The following is a 10,596-nucleotide window of genomic DNA, read 5'->3' as shown; positions in this document are numbered from 1 at the left end:
TATACGTGTGTACATAGCTTAAGGTGTCAACTTAGTTAAAGTTGATAGTCGTTGATAGCTAAAATAGATTGTGATAAACAACTGATATAAAAATAACTTTATTGCTGTAATTATACTTACTTATGTTCAATATCTCAAGGAATTGATAACACCTTCTTATATTAGACATTGATAGCCAAGATAGCCGCAGATCTTGTTGAAGAATAATTTCTTGCATGGCGGTTGTTACTTAAACTCTAAACTCCCTAATAAAACTTTATCCAAATATTATATAAAATCAATGAATAATTCATAACACTATTTGCATCTGCCATTAGAGGTGCTGCCAGTGTTTAGGGATTATTTTATAGGAAATGGGCCAGCCCTGAGCCAAATGGCGCCTGGCATGAGTAAAATATTGGCACCCCTTGTTAAAACCAGTAGATGCCTAGGTAGGTGATCACTGTAATCAATAATATTCGGATGATTTCTATTTTTGTGTAGCAATGTTTTATGAAAAATAATCTCAAGGGTGATGTGTGATGCTGCGTATGCATTTGCGAGCCCAAAAACGAGCTGAGCCTCGAATTATGTGAAAGGAACGAAGCAACCACAAGCGGCGTATTGCACCATTTGCAGTTGCTTCGTTCCTTTCCCATAATTTAAGCCTCGACTCGCAAATGTATTCGCGTCATTAAGGCTAGAAAAAAAAAATTATTTGGACTAAACAACATCAATAATGTCGAATTTTTCAAACTTAGCACTCTACCACACTCAAAAGTCACGAGCTGTCACTGTTTGCTGGTCAAAAGAGGGATGCATAAATCAAACAAAAATATTAAATTTACAAAAATTTATTATCACTACAAAGATTATTAACATATTAAAATCACAAATTTATTGAAATAAGTAGTCAAGTTTATGATCAATTTGTTTTATAAATAATTCATATTATTATGTAATTGTTTCTTACCATCTAATATACCATATTGTTGCTGCTGTTGTTTTTTTTTAATTAAGAAATTGATCACTTCTTCCTTCATAATAATAAGTAAGTACATACATACTTGTACATTGAAATGTATATTTTATTATTGTAATACTTTTCATAATAAAATAAAGTTAATTTAATTTCTATAAAAATACTTTATTATGGTGTTTTGTTGTATAATACATTTTTATTAGTTTTATGAAGATACTAAGTAACATACTTTTAAAATACACAAATAACCATTCTCAATAAAGTATAACGGTTTATTGAAAACAATGTAAGGGCAAACTTAATGTTCCAATGAAGTAGTATTTAGCTATGTTCACCTCAAATTTGTATTAAATACAGAATACTAAATATGGCTGCAATATGCACAGTATATATAATATTATTACTCGGTTTGAGGAACCCTTTTTGAATTTGGCGAATCGACTTTTATTTTTTTTATTAAATACATTTATTCTTATCAGACTATATAAATATATCCAAAACTAATGTCAAAGTTGAAAAAAATCGGAACATTTCAATTCTTATTTAGTGAGCTGCACGTTTTGGATACTCCACGGAAAATTATTTAAAAAATAAAGTATTCAGTTATGACTAGTTTTCAAAATGTCCTGATTTGTAGATTGTTTAATTTTGATATTTTTAATGGTTTGTTTGTATCTTTTTAAATATTGTTGAAGCAATTAAACATGTTCGGGAGTTATATTGCTATGGTGGAAGGGACTGCTTTTATAAGAGATATCGGTGCCTTTGGAAGACTGGCTCGCTCCGAGGAATTGCCTGCTGATGATGGGCGTCTTGGGGCCGCTGAGGTCCTCCGACAGGGGCTGGTACACAAGCCCGCAGTCCTTCTTCCCCCTTCCCACGCTGGGAGTGTTGATGCTGAGCACTGCGCTCTTGTATCCGATGTTCCTGGGGCCGGCGCAGTGTTTGATGGCCTTCATCATGATGAACACCATGACCACGCTTAAGATGATGGTCAACAGCATTGGCAGCACGTATTGCTTGTAGTCGGAATCTAGCTCCAGATAAGTCACATATCTTTCCCCACCCATTTTCCTCTCTTCTTCAAGCTCATCGAACATCTCGTTTGCAATAATGCTCTCTTCGTTTATTTCCTTCTCAAATGGAATCTCTATCTTATTATGATCTACGTTTTCATAAATCTTAAGCAAATCATCGGCAATCTTTACTTCTGAATCTTTTGTTATGGTTTTAGGTTCTTTATAGGGAATACTCAGAGTATTATCACCATCATCATCATAGTCATCTTCTTCATCCTCTTCGACTATGTAGTCCCCGTTGATGTCTATAAGCGGGTTTTCTTCAATCTTTTTCAAAATACTTTCAACTGCAGCCTTTTCATTAGAATCGCTTTCTGACTGTTTACTGGACACGGGCATGATGTTTGGGCGACATACCGTTTTAGCTAAGAATTCCCATTTTTGCCTAAGATCTCCAACTTTCTTATCCATAACCATCTGAGAGGAAAGCATGTCTGTGGCAGAGGGAAGCACGCCATGCTCTCCCAGCCAGGTCATCAATGTTTGGAATTCCATGTTACATTCCAATGGATTCTGTGAGATGTCCAGGGTAAAGAGCTTGCTGATGGTTTGCAACTCTTTGTAGTTGATTGACTTAATGTTATTATTGGAAGCATTAAGGAAATGCAAGTCTTTCATGATAAGTCCCGAAGAGACTGCGTTAGTTCCCCACAGAGAGTTGAGCTGACAGGAGCTGACATCGAGCCAAGTGAGGATTGTATTGCTGACAAAGAGATCTGCCGACAGAGTTGTCAAGGGGTTTCCTGCGAGGTTCAACTTTCCTAGATCCTTGTTCATGCTGAATGTATCCTTAGCGAGAACTGTCAGTGAGTTATAGGAAAGATCAATTTCTACCAATCGGATTGATTTTTGCAATGCAGATCCGATACTCTTGATCTTATTATGAGAAAGAAGTATTTGGGAAAGGGCGGGCAAAGTTTTCAAAAAATTGTCAGAAATTTTTTCTATACTGCAACCTGAAGCATCGAACAAGTAAATGTTAAATTGTTCAGAAGAGCAAGCGAAGCCCTCTTCAGGGAGGCTCTTCAAGAAAGGATTTCTTGCAATTTTAAAAACGTCCAATTGCAGATTTTCTTTAATAAGCTGGTCAGAAATGAAATCTAAGTTGTTGTTGGAAAGGTCTAAATAGTTCAACGAAGTAAGTTGATGGAATGCTTGATTGTGAATTTTTCTAATTCCGTTGGAACTCAGATTTAGGTTTGAGACTAACGGCATACTATTGAACATTGAAGGTCCGACTGTGCTGATTTTGGCCATGCTCAGATCAATGGTGAGCAATTCATTAATTTGTACACCAATAACTGAAGTAATGGGATTACCTCTCAATCTAAGTGTCGTCATTTCAGCATTATCCATGAATAAATCTTCCGGAATACTTTCCAAGGAGTTTTCTGACATATCAACTTCTTCTAGAATCCTCAGCTTGGAAAACACAGTTGATTCAAGCTCTTGCAGTTTATTTCCAGACAAATTAATGTACATTAAATTAGTCAATTTCGTGAGTGCATTTTTGGAAATTTCTTTTAACCCACACCTGGCAATTTCCAATTCCTGGATGGAAGAAGAATTAAGGAAAGGGGTATTCGCATCGATAGAGAGGGGATTATCCGATAGATCAACCAGAGAGAGTTTGCTATTGAAGGCAAATATCTCAGGATCGATCTTCTGAATACTGTTGCCAGTCAGGTTCACGCTGTTAAGTTCGTGAAGGCCTTTGAAAGCTAACGGACTGATGGATGCAATCACACTATTGGAAATCTTCACATTGGTAATTTGGTGCAGTCCCAACTGCCTGAACATCATTCCAGTCAGAACCAGCGGATGCTTCTTATCAACATTCTCAATCACAATACCTGTGATGTCATCCCCGAACTTCTGGGTACCGACTTCCAAGCGGCTGCAGTGAGCAATGCGGTCATTCATAGACACGGTGCACTTGCAGTCCCTCGGGCACGGCTTATCCTCGCTAAACAGGATCTCGTCATGTTCATCATCGTCTTCGTAGTCTTCATACTGGTAGTCCGGGACTTCTGAGTCTGGAGAGACCTTGTTGGTGTTGGTGGGGGAGGCGGTGGAGGGAGGGGGAGGGGCCGTGTGGACCACTGCTCCTAATACGAGCAGGATTAGCACCGGCACCAGGAAAAGCGCTTTCATTCTAACCTTCAGATTGATTCTGTAATGAAAAATACAAAAAAATTAGAAAAATTTTGTTGACAAAAGTTATACATGTTATTTGTATCTACAACAATAATTATTACAACATCGAGTAAATAAAGGCGAACAAGGCTGATTATTTGTATTTCTTGGGCACAATTTGTAGAAATTTGGTTTGAAGAGTTTTATTTCACATGTACATTTGTTAACTGATTTTTATTATATTTGCTACCAGTTTCGCTTATGACTTCACTAGCATTCTTAAAACTAACACATTATGCAAGTACAGAAATTAGATTTTATTAGGCGAGGGTAGTGGGAGGGGCTATTTTTGTAGAGGGGGGGGAGAGAAAGTTGGGAGGGGTCAACATAACTGGGGAACATTGTCAATAAAGGTGACTTACAGGATTCTATTATTTGTTAACTAAATTCATTTAGTTTAAATGATTAGCAAACTCGGAATAGTTAATATTTCGTAAACAGAGTTTATGTTCCCTGATTCTAGTTTCAAAATTTCTAGTAGTCATACCTAATAAATTCTAAAAAATGGGATATACACTTTAGAATGTAATGAATGTGACATACAGTATGTAGGTACACTGTGCCTACATTAACAAACAATATTATCTTTAGCTGTATTTTTGCCTGAATATAAAAGATAAGATAAGGTAAAAAAATATGATAAATAATAAGTATAGTCTCCTTCCTCTATGACTCTTGAAAATAGAAGACAGTAATATATATTTATCAAATATGAATTGTCAAATATATATTCAATATCACCAATCACCATGTTGCTAAGAGATGGAACTTTATTTCATGAAGTTTTAAGGAATAAATTAATACTTCTAATTTATAAATGATGAGGATCCATGAAATCCTTCGAACTTCAAAAAAAATTGCAGGTTCTAATGGATACAATGCATACTTCAGAAACGATTGGCACTTAGCACTGTATCTAGAACAATAATGGCTAAAGTATCGCTCGGTCTACATAATATGGAAATAGATCCAGCTACATAATATAATAATTGTATAGTTCATAGCAATTTGTCATTCCACCCGTAGATAAACAATCGTTTTGCATGCCAGTCAGACTTGGCTAGTTTTGCTGGTGACGCCATTGTGTAATGTGTATGGGTATGAAGTATGGGAGCCGCGCCTGCTCCGTCTATCACGCATGAACATGATAATGCCATGTCGATGTCGAGTAGACTGAAGGCCTCAGAGTTTGGAAATGTTACATCACTGTTTGGACAGCGAAGAATGCCATCGGCGCTTTATCAGACAACTGATTAGGAAATCTATACGAATTTACAAACTTGAAAATACTTATGTTTTATTTTTGTCTTGAGTCTTAGGCTCAAGGGCGGATTTACGATGTAGGAGGTATGAAGGTGTCGCACTTTGGGGTCCGCAAGGGGGGACAGTTTAATATTGTGTATTTTGTATATGTTCACCTGCACCGAGGTGTTGTATATTGTATGGTGAACCGTTTTTTTTGTGATTAATTTGTTACTTGACCCCCTCGTGACATTCTGGGATAATATTTTTAAAACACCAAACCAAACGACATCAGAAAAATATGTTTTTTACGCTAGTGTTTTGAATGTAACCTGTGTTTTGAAACCACAATACATGCGCAATGGCTCCACATAAACTGAAAGTAAGTAACACAGAGTAAACGAAAGAAGGGGAAAAATAGGTTACTGCGGGATCACAAAACAATGTTAGCAATTTTTGATGACTCGAGGAGAATGGTGTCCAAGAAGAGTGTTCAAATGGGAGACCTAGAATAAGCTGCAGAAACCTGGGCACCGGGTAGGCCTAAAACATCTTTGACTAAATTCATCAGACAAGCAACCGGTAAAAGTTGAGTCATGAGTCATGATTGCTGACTGCTGCTGACGTAAAGGAGTGGTGAATGTTTTGATCCGCACGAAACTCTAAATGGCTGATATGATGGTGATTTATATTAGTGCGATTGTACGATGGTAGATTAGGTATTCAACGAAAGCCCATGCATTTCATCTGATCGGTTGAATGAAAATGTATCGCGCAGTACCCAATCCTTCTGATTATATTTAGGGACAGGAGACGGAAAATGCTAACAATAACAATTATACCACCTAAATTTTAACGACATTTCATTTTAAAGCACAGTGATATAATACAACAAAATATTAAAAAGTCTCGGTTCAATAATCAATCGGTGTTTGAAATTAGTTCAAATGAAAATAGGTATGTGTTTTTAGTTGTTTTATTCTCGTATTACATTCCTACTTCCAAATTATATGCTCGAAAATTCACGAACGTGGAAGACGAAAATCACGTGTGATATTTATGGTAAATAAGTTATGGTAAATAAGTTAATATTTGTGTAACCCTTTGATGGAAGATACCAGATAAATGAATACAGATAATAGAAGTAGGTGTGCCCATAGATAGGTAAGTACTGTCCGCATAGGTTTATTAGCAGGACCGGGGGAAGTATTTTTGCAGTTGGAGCACCTACCTACCCCGAAAAAAATAAACGTGATGTGCTAAATCGTTTGAATTAAAGCAAAACCGTACTCGATAAATAATTTTAATGATTCTCACAACTGATGTGATGATATTTCTATATGAGAAAGGGGATGTATCAAAATAAGCTACAGCTACAAAAAGTGAATCTTTTTATTTGCAGTGTTTTTCAAATTCGGAATTGTGTCATAGAAGTATATTTTTTAACTTTCATATTAATCTTTTGTATAGCAAGATATCTAAGGAGTAACTCTGATGATTTATCACACTTTTCTTTTCGCCCACTGGGTTACTGTAGTCTTACAGATATGGTCTTGGGTCAAGTGCCCTGTCGCGCCTGTCCCTGCTCTGATAATTAGGCAGTTCCTACGTGCAAATTGTGGTAAGATTTTAGCCTATAGCAACGCATCCGCACACATCGCCAACTACACCTGGTGCAAGGAACACAGACTTGACTCTGGAGAGTATAAAGAGTAGAGTATATTCTGCTCATACTAACTCTAGTAGTAGATATATTATATAATGTTAACAAGTCGATGGTTAGTGGTTGGGCTAGTTGTTGGTCGGCAGTCAACAGTCAGTGGAAGATTATGGACTGGATTTGAGTGGCTTGAATGGGCATCGGTCGAGAGAATATTAGGTATAGATACATACGAGTTTCAGTAGACGTAGACAGGCACCCGGGTACCTACTCAAACAGGAATTACAAGAAGAAACGATCCGATGATGCCCGGCTGTATAAATTATGCAGACGTCTAATTAAAGTATTTCTTATTTGGTTAATCAATTGGTTTCACATTTAAAGACAATATACATACTCGTTCCTTGTACTGAAGTATCATTCATGAATAACGCAGGCTGTTTTAAATAAGTCTAAATGACGAATAATTAATCGTTTGAGCGAGAGTTACCACCGTTTTGGAACATGGAAAACAGGTTAAGCGGTTAAAATTTAAGGTTTTAAATGTTAGAATGGAGTTAAAATGATAAAAAATTGACTAAATGTTTACCAGCGCTTTAGCTATTACCACTATTACCAGCATCTAGTCAAAGTTCAGAGATAAGTTTAAAATTCAAGATTTTACATACAGATGATCACAGTCAATCGATGGCCATCAAAACAAGAAGCCACGCATTTATTTAAAAAAAATAATCAGTCCATTATTTATTGACAAAGATTAAAATTGCCGATAAATAGGTAATAAAAATAAAATAATCGCCTATACTAGTACTTTTTTTAAGTCAGTCGTAAAATCTAATCACGTTTTTACTATGTGATTCATACCTATACCTTTACGTTTACAATACATATTTTAGTGCCTATAAATACATGTTGTTGTTAATATAAAACGGCTAAGTACTTCCAATGCCCCCACGGAACAACTGATTAAGCATCAATAATTTATTGACGTCAATATTGTTTATAAACATATAGACAACACCACCAATATTATATTGAACGGGAAAAGTTAGAACGTTTGACCCTTGAGAAAATCACTATTTTGCTTTATGGCATTTTCAGTGGCAGGAAACACAATTTTGCTATCTTGTATCAGTACCCCCACTATGGATGTTATATTATAATAAAATCTATAGTGTGGGTACTGAGATTTTCCTCAGTACCCACATCCCATCTTTGGGGATGCTAAGGTCCTGTAGAAAGAATGAGTGGATCTTGGATCTAGAAGTGTCAACTGTATTCAAATGTTGGGTACGCATTATTTATTTGTGAAAAACTGTTAAAAATCAAATAATGTTTATATTTAATAAATTTTAATATTTCAGGTAAACATCTTATGTCAATATGAAAATAACTAAGGACGGGATATTTCAAAGAATTTTTCAAACAATTCATCAAATTTCAAAGTTAACATTCAAGTTTTGTAAAAGTCTTGTTCAAGTTCTTACCAAGAGACCCATGATGAAATAATAACAGAACTCTAATAGAACTTTCACAGAACTTGAATTTGAAGATTTCTTTCAAATTCTTTGAAACAACACGTCCTAAGCCAGGTAGCTCCCAAACGTACGTATCTTTTCCTTTTCTGCAAAGCAGAAAGAAAGGAGTAGCACTACGAGTAGAAATATTTGTTTATCAAATACGAAAAGGGTAGGTACTATCCTAGGTAAGGGTTTAAAGATATCAGATTACAGAACATAATAGGTAATAGGGATAAAAAAGGTACTTGGTAGATATTATTAATATAAAAAGAAATTTTCCTTAAAATCCGTGATTATGACATACCTACGTAAATTTTTATTTGGTCATAACATATTATAATAGTCGCATATTTATATTATTAGAAAAATATAGAAGACAATAAAAAACAACATGGCACAAAAACTTGAACTTCGGATTATTTGTTTAGCGTAGTTTTATTTTGTTTTTTGCAACACCTGTAGGAATATTTAGCGACGACTTTGTACAAACGTAGTAAAGTTGGGTGTGTTTACCGAAAACTTCTTATTAGCATGCTTTATGTGTCAGTGTTGTTATTTGATTGGTGGGTTCTGGAATATGCTAATCCGGTGTGTGACGACTTTTAGTAAATATGAAGTAAATCAAAGTTAAATAACTTTTTATTATCAACGCTTCGTTATAATTTTCTTATCCCTTCTTTCTCATCATCATTATCACAGAAAGGCAGTGATGTTGAAAGTAGATATATCTGTTTAGAAATGATCGATGATATTGTTGTATCTATTATTAATAGGTTATATTTGTAGTTGTAAGGCGATGTTTACCGATTTTAAGAAAGATTATTGTCGCTAATTGACTCTCGTTTCAGAGACAAGCCTATTAAATACGATATTTGAAAATGTTGGATCGATTTTGCCTGAAGTAATGGATTATTACTTACTTCGGGCACATAGACAAGCCTACAATGCACTTCTATCGGTTACTTGTACTTATCTTTTCAATGTTCGAAGGATGGTAATTAATGTACGGTACATTTCCGGCAAGCGAATGTTTATTTGAAGACAGTTGTCAAGAACGTGTGTCAATGGTACTATTATCACTGACTACAATTAGCAGAAGCAAAAGAATACCTAGATATTATTATTATTTTTTGCAAATTTTCTAATATTTGACTGTGTTCGCTCTTCACGTAGGTACTTATAAATTGCACATACCTTATATTATTGCAATGTATGCACAAGGTGACCTTACTGGCCATTTTATTTCCCGCCATGTGAATTATTGACAAGTGACATATACATATATACATTATGTATAAGAATACCAATTTTATGCAACATATTTAACTTCTTACCTAGCACTTTCTTAGCAATTATGTTGGTACATAAGTTTCTTCATTAAAAAGGCCATAGTATTTTTATTTTGTGAATATTAATGTCATTTCCATCGTGAACATTGGGGCTCGGAAAATTCTTTTTAATAGAACAAGACGCTATTTTGTTTGCCCTGTACTTCTCGACAGTTCAACAAGAAAATGTGTTAAAAACTAAACCAAAAGAATTATAAAAGAAATCACGAAGAATAATTTAAATTTCATACATTTTTATCAAGATAACGGCATAAAGCAAAATATTTGATACATTTTATCCATGGTTATCACCACCCTCATAGAAACAATCAATCTAGATCATTCATTCCCAAATTTGTCGATTTCGACCTGCAGGGGATCCAGGTTGATGAAAAAAAAATGGGGGTGAAAAAGATGTAAATGGGGTTCCACAAGAGCGAATTCCATTTAGGCCAATTTTAGGCCGCATTTTTTGGGAATATCAATTTTTTGGGCTTTCACATGGACTAGTTTTCAAAATACAACAGTGATTAGATATTTACGGATATTCTGAAATGTTGACGGAGAGGCCAAATTCAGGGAAAATCTCAAATATTCTGGGAAAAATTTT

At 35.1% G+C, this 10,596-nt stretch overlaps 1 protein-coding gene across 1 annotated transcript in view; it reads right to left on the bottom strand.

The window, feature by feature from the left end:
- Positions 1–924: 924 nt before the first annotated feature.
- Gp150 (leucine-rich repeat domain-containing glycoprotein 150) overlaps positions 925–10,596 on the bottom strand; it is a 43,222-nt gene continuing 33,550 nt past the window's right edge. Inside the window, exon 2 of the mRNA XM_089650208.1 lies at positions 925–4,213. Coding sequence (XP_089506334.1) covers positions 1,660–4,194 — 2,535 coding nt within the window. The 5' untranslated portion in view covers positions 4,195–4,213 and the 3' untranslated portion in view covers positions 925–1,659. The remainder of the gene's footprint in view (positions 4,214–10,596) is intronic.

The sequence above is a fragment of the Hesperophylax consimilis genome, chromosome 3, assembly GCF_061612785.1.
Source record: "Hesperophylax consimilis isolate HC1 chromosome 3, BYU_Hcon_1.0, whole genome shotgun sequence".
Classification (NCBI taxonomy): domain Eukaryota; kingdom Metazoa; phylum Arthropoda; class Insecta; order Trichoptera; family Limnephilidae; genus Hesperophylax; species Hesperophylax consimilis.
Note: the sequence above shows the minus strand (reverse complement) of the source record. Positions and strands in the feature narration are given on the sequence as shown.